The 16,303-nt window shown below is 34.4% G+C and overlaps 1 protein-coding gene across 2 annotated transcripts in view; it reads right to left on the reverse strand.

The window, feature by feature from the left end:
* Nucleotides 1-16,303, reverse strand: part of CRB1 (crumbs cell polarity complex component 1) — a 267,773-nt gene that overhangs the window by 92,680 nt on the left and 158,790 nt on the right. Inside the window, exon 5 of one of the 2 annotated variants that reach the window (XM_051998714.1) lies at nt 14,556-14,738. The exons of the other annotated variant lie outside the window; for it this stretch is intronic. Within the exon in view, the coding sequence (XP_051854674.1) occupies nt 14,556-14,738 (183 nt within the window). The remainder of the gene's footprint in view (nt 1-14,555; nt 14,739-16,303) is intronic. 2 annotated transcript variants of the gene reach the window in all.

Genomic DNA, 16,303 nt, shown 5'->3' on the forward strand with positions numbered 1-16,303 from the left:
AAACTGCCAGGCTAGATTCAGAACTTACTATGTCTTCAATCATCTTCCATAGACACTAGGTTTCACCAAAATCAATGGTAGACTTTGCTTCTGGAGAACTCAATAATAAAGACATGAAAATTAATACTTTTTTGCTTGAGAAAGGGGACATGGCTGCATAAATGCAACAGAGATCAATGCTTGTATTCTCCATGGAGAAAACCTTTGCTGGATATTACTTGTAAATCCAGAGAAGTGATAATTACTCCTTATTTTGTATGAGAGAAAGTGGAATAGCTTATTTGGTTACCCTGTCAACATAGATTCAGTTCAACAAATCAATTCCATAAATATATATCTAATGCTTACTGTATATACAGCATTGGGTAGGATGCTATGGGGGAGAAAATGAAGAAAATGCCCAAAGTCCTTGCCTTCATGGAATTTAAGAATAGAATAGATCTTACAAACTAAACTTGATTCTATTCAGGATATTATGTGGAGGAAAGTACCAGAATTTGATAATGAATTTAAGTATGAAGGCCTATAGTCTCAATAATTTAGATCTATTTCTCTTTCCTTTCCAATAGAATGTTCCCTCAAATTAACAGATAATTTCTCTTCAGGTATAAGCATGATCTTGTTTAAAATGATGCACCAGGGAGAAGAAAAAAAAAGGAATACACCCCAAGGAAATAATTCAAATTGGCTGATATTGATTAAATGAGGAATAATGAAGCTTTTAAAATACATATTGTAAAATTCTAAAAATATGTAAGGAAAAAAGAACCAGGATAGTAGTCAGAATATATAATAAAGAAACCAAAAATGGAATTTCAGAATGGTAAATGTATCCTTTCCCTTAAAACGGGAGCTTGTTACAACCACCTGAGAAACTACTTCTTTTCTTCTTATCTTTTAAGTGGACATGATCTTTATGCAAAAAAAAATCACCACAAAGTACAGTTAAATGAAGAGATATGCCCCAGACCCATGCCCTCCATGGCTCCTGGGCCCTGTCAGTCATGCTGGTTTGCTTTATGCAACATGGCACAACGAGGCACCCAGACAAGATGGATCAAAGTGCCCAAGAGTTAGCTGTAAGAAATCAAACGCAAAAAGGCTTCATAGGGGATGGAAAGCAAAAAGCTCCCTGGTGTTTTAATTTCTTATAACATTTCACCTTTTGGGGGTTTCAAGAACTCGACTACAGTTGGAGTTTAGTATTCAGTGGATAGCCTGGCTTTTTCATTTTTTTCTAATGGCTGTGGTACAAAAAAAATGCCAGAGGAATCAGATTATTCTACTTTGAATAATATTCTATTGCTCTTTTCTGGTATCTTTTCTAAGGAGTTCAAATCTTTCCACTGGAATAGAATTCATTGAGCTTCTTCATGCTTCTGTGGGGTTGGGGGAGGAAGAGAAAAAGATATGGGGATACCCTCATCAACCAGATAAGTTGAATTACATCTTAAGTGAAATGCTGCAGCTGGGTGACTGCTCCAAGCAATGCTCTGAAAGTAGGTTAAGACAAGAAGTGGAATGCCATAGCCAATTAAAATTTCAAGGGCAAATTAGACAGGCAAGATGTAATAAATAGTGTTGGAGCCTGGCCAGGTCACTGGAGTTAAAGCTCATTCAAAGAAATGGATGTATCAGTGGCCCTGGCCTCTGTTTAACCTCTCATCCAAAGGATGATGCTTTTGCCAAAAACAAAACTATTTGATATTCCTCCAGGAAGAAAATGGATTTAGAGGAGGCACTCGTGAAGAATCATAACTCCAGTGCACTCACCTCAAAACTTTGCACTACGCAAATGTTATCTAGGAATCTGAACCATTTCTAAATCTATTTGATTATTATTATTATAGATCACATAGATGGTCATATTCAGGAAGAAAACAAGAAAACCTCTGATATAATTGGAGATACAAAAAAGTGAGATCACGCTGTTCCTACTGGATTCAATCACCATCTGTAAGTTGTTCTTTGTCATCTTTTCATTACTTTACTTTACCTCCCCCCCAAAAAAAAAATTGTTATCCCATTTGGGCAGAAAAGAATGGAACCTATGTTCTCTGACACCCAATCTAGTATTCCACATTTCTAGCAGTTTACAAGAAAAAGAGCTGAAAAGAAGTTTATGGTTGACTAAAGGTTACAGAAAGAGGGAAGTTTCCTACTCTAGCATTTCCTCCCTTGTACTTTACTGACCTTTTAAAGAAATCTATTATAAACTGTTCTAAGGATGCTTTTGTCTCCTTGTTTTTAATCTTTGCTGTTTCCAATCCATACTCCAGACAGCTGCCAAATTGATATTTCTAAAATATGTAATTAGCTATCTCTCTTTCCTATTCAAAAATCTTCAGTGACTCCCTGTGTTTTCTAGGACAAAACACAAAATCCCTAGCCCAAACTATGAACTTTTCAGTTTGGTTCCCAATTGTCTCTTCAGTTTTATTTTATAGTAGTTTGTTCCCTATATTTAAACCAGCCTGTTGGCTCTTTCCTACAAAGAGCATTCCATCTTCCATTTCTGCATTTATGTTCTGGGTTTGAGGCCTGTTAGTTACCTTTAACTTGGTTTAGCCTGTCTGCCAACATGGTTTGACTGGGTGTGGCCACAGTGCATGCTACTGCTTTTTGGAGCCACAGGTGAAAGTTGGGTGACAGGTAGACTCCAAAGGTAGATGAGCAGCCATGAAAAATTCTCACCAAGTGCTCACACCAGAGTTGCCAGCCTTCCATGAACACCCTATATATATATATATATGTTTGTCTCACATGTATGTAATATGTGTAGAATAAAGGAAAGAGGTCTCATCTAACCTGAATTAATTAACAAAGTTGATTTGATTCAGTGCTGCTTTAAAAAAAAATAGATCCTGCAAAATCATTAAAGACATATACTTGTACTCTGTACACACAGACAGAGTCATCCTGCTTTTTCACACATCAAAGAATAAAGATTCCTTACCTAGATTACCCCAGATTGACTATAAAAAGTGGAAAGTAAAGTGTCATTCTTAGATTGATGGTTTTTCTCATCATATCATCTTCAAGTTAATAATAAGGAAAGGAGATGAAAATAACATGAGCACACTCAGCTTCAGAAAGGATCAAGGAGTGATGTGCTCTTGCATTTATAAAAGGCCTCATCAAGCTTAGGTTCTTGCTTAAGAAAAGGTGTCAGACTTATCTGTGAAGAGTTGAAAAAGAGATTGAAATTTAACCTAGCTGTAGTTGAGGGGTTGAAAGTGTGAGTCTTGTATTTATCCTTTCAATTTTTTATCAGGAAATTTATTTATTTATTTTTTACTCAAAACTCCCAAAATTTAATTTGAAGGCTCTAATTTGTGGGAAAAACCTGGAACCAAATGTGAACTATGAAACAAAAGGAGGGGAGAGAAAAAGAATATGCAGTTTTACCTATGATTATTCAATAGCAATACAATCTATTAAAAATTAAATCTACTCATCTAGTAATCTTGATCTAAACTCCCCACTGTTTAAATAAATATAACTTCTTCAGAGTAAATAGGAGGTTTTTTCTCTGTGTTTTTGGTTTTGTTAGAATTTGCTTCCTTGTGTGAGATTTGGATGATACTACCTCTTTTTTACTTGTGTCAGAAGAAGCATTTAACTCATCATATCAGTTTCTCACACACTGAGAGAGAAAAGCCAAGGACAGTCAAAATGAATAACAGAACCTGAAAACATTCGTATATGTCAACAAAACCCTTGTGGCCCCACTCTGGGAAACCAACCAAACAAGGTCAGTTCTTCTAAGGGTTCAACTAGCCCATTTATTCCTATTCTGCAAAAACATTGGAACTAGGAACGCCTACTCAGTTCAATGTTAAAGCCAGGAGGAATGGGGAACACCATGCTTCGTTCTCTGGCATTCATTTTGCATTTCAGTGAAAAAATTATTCTAGTAATCAATGTAGTGCTCTCTTCAGTTCATAAAAAGGGATGGTATGGCTCCTGTCAAGAAAATTCAGCATATGGAAATTCAGTATTGAGGAATAGATGATGAAAAGAATGATCATTCAAAGGATCCTTACAAAGGATTTCTTATAAAAATCAAGTTTTCCTAATTTTTAAAAACATATTTCTTTACAGAAATATTGCAACTAAGTGGCACAGTAGAAAGAGTACCTTGCTTGGCGTTGGGAAGACTTCTTTGATAGTAACTGCATGGCCCTGGATAAATCACTTAACTGTACACTTTAGATCCTCATTGTAACATGAGCTGGAGTAGGAAATGGCAAATCACTCCAGTATTTTTGCCAAGAAAACCCTAACTGGGGTAATGAAGAGATGACCATGACTGAAAATGACTGAATGACAACAACAACAAATTTCTTTACAGGTTTTTTGACAGATCTTTGTATCCTTGACAGAGAAGATGAGTAGAAATTTAAACAACAACAAAAACCAAGTAGAGTAGAAGCCACTGAAAATGAAAAATCAATCAGAAATGAATTTCTGAAATTATAATATGTAAGTATAAAGACAACATGGAATAATGGTCATAATAATAATATCCAATCTATAGAGATATATAGCAAATATAGTTATCAGTACTTGTCATGAACTGGATCCAGAAGGCACCACAAGTGGCAAAAAAAAAAAAAAAAAAAAAAAAGAGAGAGAGAGAGAACTGAACAGTTTTCTCCATAAGGAGTACATTTCTAGTCTGCATGCAGCCTAACTATTTCTCCCCACCCAATTTCAAAAAGGAGCAAGAGGGGATTGGAGCTACAGGGAAACAAGTCAGCCCAGACCAGCTCAGCCCAACCAGATTCCTCTTTCTTGACTAAATTCATTTTCTGGGAGGAGCCATGACTTTTATACTTTTCCCATCCCACACTATCTAAGCATCCTTTGGGGCGGGGGAGGAGAGATGCTTGGTTGTGGAAGTGGAAGTCCAGGACTCTGGACAACCTGCAGGGATAGGGGCTGCTAGGAGCCTTGGGTCCTCCATCTGTGATGTCATCTCCATCTCTGCTCGGGCTCTCACTGCTTCTACTACAGCAGCTGCTCCTGCACCTGCTGAGCAATCCTGCTGTTTTGTGCTTTTTCTAGAACTACTGCTTTGGGAGCCAGGATACTATGCAGCTGCCGCCATACCATCCTCTGGAACTGTCCAAGACTACCTACAGATACGCACAATCTCAGACTAGTGGGCTCCAGCCTGACAGTCCCACACAGGGTCACTTTCACCTTCACTCAGGAGGGGCTGTCCATGACTGAGTGTAATAGCAGTATGCCTGACGAATCTCACATCCCTCCTGCTCAACCAAGGCAACAACTGAGTGTTACAAATACCAGTCAAGTGCTGAAGCATTTTTTTTTCTCATGAAATGCATTGAATACTGAATTCAATAAGTTTCAAAGTAGATGATATATATGCATATATATATAAATATAGGCATCCCTCTATATATCATGCCTTTAAAGTATTTTAACTCTAAAATCATAAAAATATAGAAATCCATATCAAATAGAAGAATATAGAGATATAGAAACTTTTTAGTGTGTGTATACATGTATATCTATATCTTAAATAGAATTGTACTGTTATCCCATATATACATTGATTTTATATATAAATATATTTTACACTTATATATAATATATAAACATATATGTTATATATAAATATAAAATATATGTAATGTATGCAAATATCAAACACATGTACTATGTATTATATATATTTATATATTATATGTAAATATATGTAATGTATACAAATATAAAAATATATTGTGTATTACATATAGCCATATATAATACACATAAACATAAAATATGTTATCATAAATATTTATATATTATGTGTAAATATATGTAATGTAGAAATTTAAATACATATTTTGTGTATATGTACTTATATATTATATGTAAATATATGTAATGTATATAAATATAAAATATATTTTTGCATATTATATATACTCATATATTATATGTAAAATATATGTAGTGTGTAAACATAAAATATATATTGTGTGTATATACATATATAGCTATATGTGTAATATATGTAAACACACATATTGTATGTTGTGTATGTTTGTATATTATATATAAATATATTGTAATATATGTAAATGCAAAATATATTATGTATTCTATATACTTATATATAAATATATATGTTAAAATGTAAATTGTATTTTTATATACATAAAATCAGTGTATATATGGAATAACAGTACAATCCTATTTAAGAGCTTAGTATTTATATAAATAGTATATCTTAGTATACACTGTATATATATATAAAATGTATAATTATATGTATATAATTATGTAAGATATATATATAATCTTGCATAATTATATACACACTCTCTATATGTATCTTAGCATATATTCTTATGTTGCTATATATTTATTATTTATTTCTATCTATGACTTTAAGGCTTACAAACCACTTTAAAGACATGATTTCCTTTGATTTCCACAAGTCTAGAGGCAGGTGCTATTTTTATCCACATTTTCCAAAGAAGGAAACTGAGGCTTAGAGAAATTAAGTATTTTGCTCAGTTCACATAGCTAGTACATATACAAGGCAGCATTTGAATTCTCCTCTTTCTGGCTTCTACTTCTACTACTCTATTCAATTCATCAGTTGATCAATGTTCTTGGAATCAAAAAGTCCTGGGTTCAAATCTAGCCTCAACAGATAACTATGTATCAAGCATCTCATATTCTTGGCAGGCATTGTGGATACAAATACAAATAATGAAACAATACATATTTACATTCAAATGGGAGAAACAACAAGTACATATTTAAATGTATATGTACATCTAACAAAAATATAAAGTGAATATATACAAATTAGTAAAAACACTCAAATTTGGGAGAATTGGGAATGTCTTCATAAAGAATGGTGTGTGAGTTTTATCATAAAGGAAGCAAGGGTCTCTATAAGGTGACAGTAAGGAGGAAGTACATTGGAGCCATGAAGGAATGGAGAATGCAAAAGTATGAAGGAGGGAAATGGGAGTGTCATGGATAGGAAATGATGAGAAACCCTATTTGGCTGAATTGTAGATGTGGAATTGGACATGTATGAAGAGCTTTGAAAGAAACGTAGATGAGTTTATAGTTCATCCTAGAAGTAATAGGAACTCATCAGAGTTATCTGATTGATTGAAATGGAGAGAGATAGAATCTGTTTTATTTTTATCTTTTTATTCCTAGTGCCTAGTAGTGCTTAGCACAAGGTAGTCACATAATAAATGTTTGCTATTTGTTTATGTTGATTGATTATGAGGGGAATTTTTAATCTAATCATCGACTACAGCTCTCTCAGCACAGTACAATCCCCATCAATAAACCACTCAGACAGACTTCTGGTATTCCTTCCATGTTTAGAACTCAGTTACTTATGAATGCCGGAGGCTCACCTGGGGCAAAGTTATTATGTCTTCTCTCAGAGTGTTATTGGCCATTTTAAATACTACTTCTGCCCATAGCTGTGTAGCCTTCATTGGCCTTGACTCCCTTCTCTGTTAATGTAATTCCATCCCACACCTTTCCCAAGGAACTGCTCCCTAAGTTTTGAAAAGACTCTCCAACTGGTTCTATAACTTAGTCAGGTGAGGATGTGATTTGTACATGGTCAGTAAGTAGCAGATCCCAGATTCAAACCCAAGCCAATACTCCTTTTACTTCATGGTAGTTTATGGAGCCATAGATAGAGTGCTGGGTCTGAGTCAAGAAGGTCTGAGTTCAAATCTGGCCTGACACATTTGTAAATTATTACCTTGGCAGGGTCACTTACCCCATTTCCTCAATTGTAAAATGGTTCTGACAACAGCACTTCCTCACACAATTGTTATGAGAACAAAATTAGATTATTTATTTATTTATTTATTTTTTTAGTGCTTACTCAGTCACATTGTAGGGACCATATAAATGCTTATTTCCTTCTGTCCTATTCCTTATATCTCTGTTGTTAGGAGACCTGGGCAATGTGTGGCCACTTTGGATGTCTAAAGAAAGATGCCCAGGAAAGAAGCAGATTCATTGGAGTTCAGGGTAATTAATTGACTATCTTGATAAAAGAAGGTAACCAATCCATGGAAACAGAAAGGCTCTTTCAGCATGACATTCCACACCAGTGAAACAAACTTGCTAACAACTATGAAAATAAATGACCTCATAGAATTAGACTAACCACGTATTAATTAATCAATTAATCAGCAAGCATTTATTAAGCACTCTATTCCAGAAACTTTGCTAAGCATGAGAAATACAAAGATAAAAATGAATCATTGTCTTCAGAGAGCTTACATTCTATCAGGGGAAACAACATAAGCCTAAATAAGATATATGTTTGTGTGTATGTGCATGTGTGTATGTGCATTTACATATGTGAATATATATACACACATAAAATATTATATAAAACAGATGTGTATATGTATAAAATAAACACAAGACTCTTCTTCCTGTGTTCAAATCTAGCCCTAGACACTAGCTATGTGATCCTAAGCAAATCACTTATACCCTTTTCCCTCAGTTTTCTAATCTGTAAAATGAACTTGAGAAAAAAAGAACAATCCACTCCAGTAGCTTTTCCAAGAAAAGCCCAAATGGAGTCCACAAAGAGTTGGACACGATGAAATAACTGAAAGACAACCCCAAGAAATAATAGTATACTAATCAAGGTGATTAGGAAAGGCTTCATGTAGGTGTTGTTTGAGCAGTTTTGAAGAAAATGAATTCTAAGAGGCAGAAGTGGGGTATTAGTACATCCCAGTCATATGTAAAATGGAGAATAAAATAGAATACAGTATTATATGTGAGGAATACTAAGAAATCCATTTTGATTGTATCATGATAACAGGCAGAGTATAGTAGATCACTAGAGAAGCATCTCATCTGATAAGAAAAATTTAGCCTTTAGGAACTCTAAACAACACTAGGGAAAATTTGCAGGAAGTAGAGGCTTATAATCCTTCAGTTTCCTATGTTTTTCTATTTTAGAATAGAAAACTTTTTTTATTTTTATTTTCTTTTAAGAAGCTTTCTTGTGTGTTCATACAAGTTGGGGAGTTGGTGGTGTCAACTCAATGGACTCTCTAGTGGAAAAAACATTTTTCCAGTTTGGAAAAGGAATGTGATACTTTCATAAATTATCTCATGTCTTTTGTACTACAAATATCTCTGACACAAAGATTCCAATGGATATCGAAATCATTACGTTTAAAACTTGCTAATATAGGTACCGTTTTTTAGTTTATATAGAAATAAATGAGTATTGAAAAAATACCAAGTTGCCAAACCTAAATGGGGGAGGGGGAGGATATTTTGAAAATGTCAATAAACATTCCACTAAATGAACACTCACAGAAGTGAAAAGTTTGACCTTTCAGCCAGTGGCAGAGTCTTACATATGCATTTAATGCCTTCATAAATAATATTTAAATGTCTTTACTCTAGAAAGTATGAAATTAAAAAGACAAAATTATTATCTCTCTGAATGAATAAATAATGTGCCTCTAATATAAGGTCAAGAAAAAGAACCATTTTCAGTGGAAAATGATGATTAGATAGGAAACCAAATCAATCATTAAATCATCTACTATGTTCCAGAAAATGTAAGGAGTATCATAATGATGCTAAGAAGCATAAGAAATAGTATTTGCTCTCAGGGACCTTGCAAGTGGGGACACAAAAATGTAAGAAAGTTGTTGTGGTGATGGTGATGGTTGTTATTGTTGCTTATAATTGTTGTTGAGGAGGAGGACAATAATTGACCTTCATATAGTATGTGTATAGTATCTCTTGTGATCCTCACAGAAGTCCTGAGGAGTTAATAGTATTAGTACACAGCCATAAGGTAAACATGACTTTAGATTACTTTAAGAGAAGCCTTGCTCCCAGACCTGAGACACTACTAAATTACTGTATTTTACCCTAATTCACCCTTATCTGGATTTAGAAATGGCACTGATAAGCTAGCAAGTGTTCTTAATAGAACAATCAGGTTAGTGAAGGACTTTGAGTCCATATCATATAACAATCACCTGTTGAAATAACCAGGGAAGAGGAGATTCAGAGAAGGCACATCTTAGATGGCTTTTAACTATTTGAACACATACTTGGTGGTAAATGGATTAGATCTGTTTGTCCCCAGTGGGAAAGTACAGGAGACAGAGAATGGGTGGAAATTACAAAAAAAAAAAAAACAATTTGCTTTGATATGAGGAACAACTTCCTGTCAATCAGAGTCATCCAAGTGTGGAATAGCCAGGTAGCCCTTGGTATCCCACTCAGTCCTCCACTCTCTTGACTTCTGGATTATTTGACCCAACTAGATTGTGAGCTTCATTAGGGCAGAGACTCTTTTGTTTTTACTAATTTTATGCCCAGTGCTTAGCACAGTGCCTGGCACATAGTAGGCATTAAATAAATGTTTATTGGATTGAGTTTTTTTTTTTTCCAAGTCTGGGCCAGACCTAATCACTGCTGAACTTTTTTCCAATTCAAAGATTCGGTGCTTTTGTGACTTTGGGCAAAAAAATTATCTCTTTTTGTCTAATTTACTTATCTGTGAAACGATGAGATTAGAATAAATATTCCTTAAGGTCTGCCTGACTCTTCATCTGTGATCCTTTAACCTCAAGGTTAAGTGATTTGCATAAGGTCATACAACTAATAAATATTTGAGGCAGGATTAAAACTGGTCTTCCTGACTCTAAATCCAATATTATATCCATTGTGCCAAATAGCTAAAACATAATGAAATCTCAAGCCCAGAATCTAAACCCTCTCCTCCCAAAATTCCAGAAGTAATATAGGATAACTCCAGAAGCAGTAGGGTCCCCCAAACTGGGATCTTTTAAGTAGACATTAAATGATTCCTCATGAGGGAAGTTATAGAAGGATTTTTGTTGGGGCACATATTGGATTAAATGACCTCTGTGGTCTCCAAACTCTGTCCCATACTTGAATGACTCTATGATTCTATTTCTAACAGAATTTCCTAAATGAACAATACCTCTTTGACTCTTATACCTTGGGCTAAATTCAGTGTAGATTTAATATCTTATTTCTGTGGACACTCCAGACATTTAAAAATGCCTGTATCCTTTCAACCAACTTATGATAAAAAACACAGTTTTGCAATCTATACTTAGTAAAAAATGTGAAATTTAATTTTGATGCTTGTGCACATGAAAAATAACATTAAAAGGAGACAAGCCTTCATATCACTTTAGTTTTAATAATGCAGATTACTTAGGCAACATAACAGTGGCATAAGAATCATATTAGGAGGTGTTGGTTTGAATCCCAGCTCTAATATTTTAATTCAATTAAATGCCTACTATGTGTCAAACAATGTAATAGATACTGGGAATAGAAAGATGAAAAATGAAATAGTCTCTTTTCTCAAGTTTCTCAAGTTACTTAACTTTTCTGAGTCTCAGTTTTCTTATTAGCAAAATGAGGATAAAATATTTTAAGGATGATTGTGAAGAGAGTTCACAAAAGATCAAAAGGTACAAGGTTGGATCTTTCATAGAAGGCTTTTGGAAAGATTTGGACAAAAACTGTAGATAGCAGTACATTTATGCTTTCCATTTATTGCCTCTCATTTTTTCCATATGATCAATCTGTGATCATAAATGACTTTTTGATGATGGCTTTTATGCTGCTTCCTGCTCTCTAGGCATTGCCAGTAATACACTAAAGCCCAAAAGGGCTCTTTTCATTACTTTTTAACTCAGTTTAAATTTTGAATTCTCTGAGATCATGACTTTCCAAGTGTCAAAACATAAAGTGTAACCAGGAGAATATTATTGTTAATAAGGATGGGCTTTGATGTGAGAGAGCAGCTCAGGATGGCTAAAGTAGTAGGTGATTTCCCAAATGCAATCTAGCCTAGTCAAAGATCTCAGCTCATTGATCATTTTGTATCACCTCTCTAAGATAAGTATGCTGATATACATATTGAATGATTATAATGATTTGGTTAATGATGATTTACTGAATGCATATACTATTTTAGTTACAGTTTCTAATCTGTATTGTAAGCACTTTTTCATTGTGGCTGTTGGAACCTGCTGGCCTATCCTATAAGATGTGAGATATTCTCAGATAATAAAGTACTAAATAAAAGGGCAAGTGAATATTAGTCTTTATTTATAGTATGCTTTAGATTCTGGAGAATTACTTAGGAGAATAAAGATTTAAAACACAAATTTAGATCATAAACAAACTTTGGTACCTTTGTTCTCTGTGTGAATTCATGATTATCTGGTCAAAAAAGAGTTTCTCATAGGCCATGATAAGTAGTCCAAAATTACCTAGGAGTTACCTCCCTCTCTGTCTCCTTCTTTTGTCCCTTCAACCATTATAATATTCAAAAATGAAAAATCATATATATGGGAATGTTTTCTCAACTAATCACTTCCTTAGAAACTTGGAAATTAAGGGAAACAAACTCATGTAAGAGATGTAAGTTTTTCTGAAAAAATTAGAAAGCTGAGAAGCCATCTTTGATGAACTTCTACCCTTTCCTCCACCCCAAATTGTAATAATTAATATATTTTTGATGTTCCACCCTAAATCATTATTATCCCTCCTGAGCCTTCAATCAGCTACATAGATTATTCTATAATAGATTTTACTTGGAAATACAATTTTTGCCAGTAGTCATTTTTTCCTCTTTCCTTCCAAGTGAGAACATTGATTTAACAATCACCCATTTGGGGTGGAGTATTGGAGGGTACAGAAAGTATTTACCAACAAGTATAATTCAAATGGGTGGGAAGAATGTGGAAGAACTGTTTTATATTTTTAGAAAATTTCTTTGACCTAGAAATAACACTAAGTCTTATTGGTATCTTCAGTTGCTAATCTCTTTTGAATGGTCATAGATTTTACTGAGGAGGATCCTTAGCATTCTGAGACTTGGTACAATAAGAACAGTTACACCTATAATAGCCACATTGGGTCAATGTAGTCAAACTATCGTTATTCACAAATAGATGTGTCTGAAAGATATCACCATTTATGAGAGATCATTCTTCCATTTGGATTCTCAATGGGACTCTGCACTCCACAAGCAGTGGTGATCACCACTAATAATCACACATTTCCCCATTTCCCACCTTACTTGAAATGGATAACCACAGAACTGTTAGACTATTATAATTGTGATTGTCTCAATTAAGGAATTTTGCACGATTTTAACATACACTTTTAGGAAGAACTTTGTTATAGAAGAGCTTCTAAGGACTGACTATTACCACATTTATAGGAAATGCTATTTTGATAATCAAACAAATATGAAGGGATCTTCTTTCTCATCTTTTGATCATTATGTGGCATGAAGATGCAATCAATTGCAGAAATTCATCTGAGAAATATTGCCTATTTCAAATCTTATATTTTCAATATTTTATAGGTAAATATACTACTTTTAACCCTTTATAAATACTATTTAATATTCCAAATTCTATTATTTTTTCATATTAACCTATGCAATACTTTTGTTTTACTGTCAGGATTCCCTTCCATCTCCTTTTTTCTCTTCCTCAAACTCTGAATATCACTTGGGACCTATAGAAAGTTCCAACTTCATGTGGGAGAAAGTATTTCTTTTTTTCTCAAAGGATTTCCTTAAAATATAAGTAAATCAAATTCAGGTAATTAGGTGAAAGGAAATCAAGCAAGTGACAGATATTTATTGCATAGTTATTTCCTACAAGGAAAGTACTATGTGTGCTTGGAGCTAGAAAAGAAAAATAGAGGTACCTTTATTATCCACCTCAGAGCAGAATTAGATGTCCCCAAAATGTCCATTCTTATTAATTTTAAGACTATATAGGATCTGTTTCAGAGCTAAAGATCAGAAAAAGACTAATGTCTGGGGGAAAGGAGAAACAAGCATATTCATTAGTTAGGACCTTCACTGATCACATTTATTAAAGAGGCATCCAACTACTTGCAACTGACTGAAGTGATAGGAAGAGATAGTGACTTAGCATCCATTCCTTTACTACAAGCTACTAAGTTTCCGACTTCCATCTTCTCTTCTCAACTCCTCCCTCCTAGTTTCTTTGGGCTAGGGTAACAGGGACATTGCTCCCCCAAGCATCTTCAATCCTAAAGGATAATAACACTGAGTCCCAGTTGTAACAGACAGTATCTCCAATGGAATAGTATCAGAATTTGATTCAAAATAACAGAACAATGCTATAGTTTGTTCTTATTTTTAAAGACATTCTTTCATAGTTTGAGATGTCAGTCTTCAAATCTGATGTGTCAAGCTGCAACACTTCCCTCCCCAAGACATCCCTTCCCCTTCCCCTCCAGTTTTGAAAATGTGAAAATTAGAGCTGCTAGTTTATTTATCATTTTCTTGTTTATAGTTTCTATTTTTTTAAAAAAAAGGTATTTTCCATGTCCACCAGGGGGACCCAATGCACTGCAGCAACATATTCAGGTCCACAGTTTTCATCACATCCCATGCTGGTTGGGGTAATCTGTTAGAATGTGTCAGAATAGCCTGGCTCCGATCATCCCTTTTCTCTTACCTGTGTATCCAGGTTGACAGTGACAAACATAACCTGTGGCATGCAGGTAGTTGAATTCAGAAGGCAACTCAGGGATTCTTCCATATTGGCTTGCCCAGGACCGCTCCACACATTCCCCAGTAGAGAGGCAGGGGTTACTGCTGCACTCGTTGATATCAATTTCACAGTTGGAGCCTGTGAACCCTGAAGCATAAAAATAATAAAAAATAATAATAACAAGCAAAAGCTGCTTACTTGAGTTCATGAACTCCAACATGTGCCTTAGGTAAGATCCTCTACTGTGTCTATCCATGCATACCATGAGAGAGGAATTATTTTCTATGCCAGAAAACAAATGCTTTCCTTAAATGCCATACCTTATGAAATGTTTAATAAGCAGCATTTGTGGTTTTGTTTCTCAAATTCCTCACTGAAAAAAATATCCATAGACAATACAATAAAGGATTAGCTTCACTTTGTTCAAGAGCCAGAGAGAGCAAGACCAGCCTTAGTCAGTGACCTCTCAAATATATAGCCTTCCCTAGGGTGTAAGATAGATGAAGTATTATTGCTGTCCATGTCCCTGTGCACTATCTTCATTTACTCTATAGAGCCATCAAAGCTTTTATACTATCCATTGTTTCATTGTGACCCAGGCAGCTGACTTGGGTTAGAAACCATAAGTTTTCCATATATTTTTGTTATGGACCACATTGACAGTGTGTGAAGCGTTTAGTTCCCTTCTCAAAAAAAAAAAAAAGTTTTTAAATAATTGAAGGAAATGCTAAATTTTGGTTTAAAATTAGGGAAAATAAAGGTGTAATTTCTTTCCCAACCAACTTTATGCATCCCTTGAAATCTACTCTGCAAAATCTATCTAAAGCTCTGCTTGGTTTGAACTCTGTTGAAGATGATGCATCATCCAATATAAACTGATTATCTAAAATCTTGCTGTTGGCTCAGTAAAATTCCAGTTTCCTTAGCCTCCTTTCCCCTCTGATGGGAAGGCTGGAAGGTAGAGCAGTAGAATTCTAACTATTGTTTTCCTTAATTTTCTTCCTCCCTTCCTGCTTCCTTTTGTATGTTCCCCATTAGACTGTAAACTTCTAGAGAGTAGGTGATTCCTGAGATTTTAAACATTTGCATATTCTATGTTTAGTAAAGTGCCCAACACATAATACGGGCTTAATAAATGTTTACCTATTTGAACTGAATCATCTATGGGTTTTCCACTCCAGGTTAAGAACCTCTGTTCTAGAGAGTCTTTCCTCCCCTTAAAACAAGCCTGTGTTCTGTCTCATCTTTTTAGACAAGACAGAGACATTTAATACACTAATTCAAGATGAAAAACTAATGGCTAATTATGGCTTTGTTTGCTCTCTCATAGATCTAGAACTGGAAGGTATCCCAAAAGCCATGTATCTAGTCCAATCACCTCATTTTACAAATGAGGAAACTAACTTGTAAGGAAGTCAAGTGAAGCTGGCCAATACACACACACACACACACACACACATATATATATACACATATATATATAATTTAATCACTGCAAACTTATTTCAAGTTATTCAATTCAATTAAAAAAATCAAGAAACATTTATTAACCATTTACTATATGTCAGCCATAATGCCAAGTGTTAAAGCTATAGAGAAAAAAATTATGCCTTCAAAAAAATTGCATCCTATTAAGGTATGCAACACTGATGCGTAATTATAAAGTATAGAACAAATAAATACAAAATAATTTCCCTGGAATGGCAGACAGT

This window comes from Antechinus flavipes, chromosome 4, assembly GCF_016432865.1.
Source record: "Antechinus flavipes isolate AdamAnt ecotype Samford, QLD, Australia chromosome 4, AdamAnt_v2, whole genome shotgun sequence".
Lineage (NCBI taxonomy): Eukaryota > Metazoa > Chordata > Mammalia > Dasyuromorphia > Dasyuridae > Antechinus > Antechinus flavipes.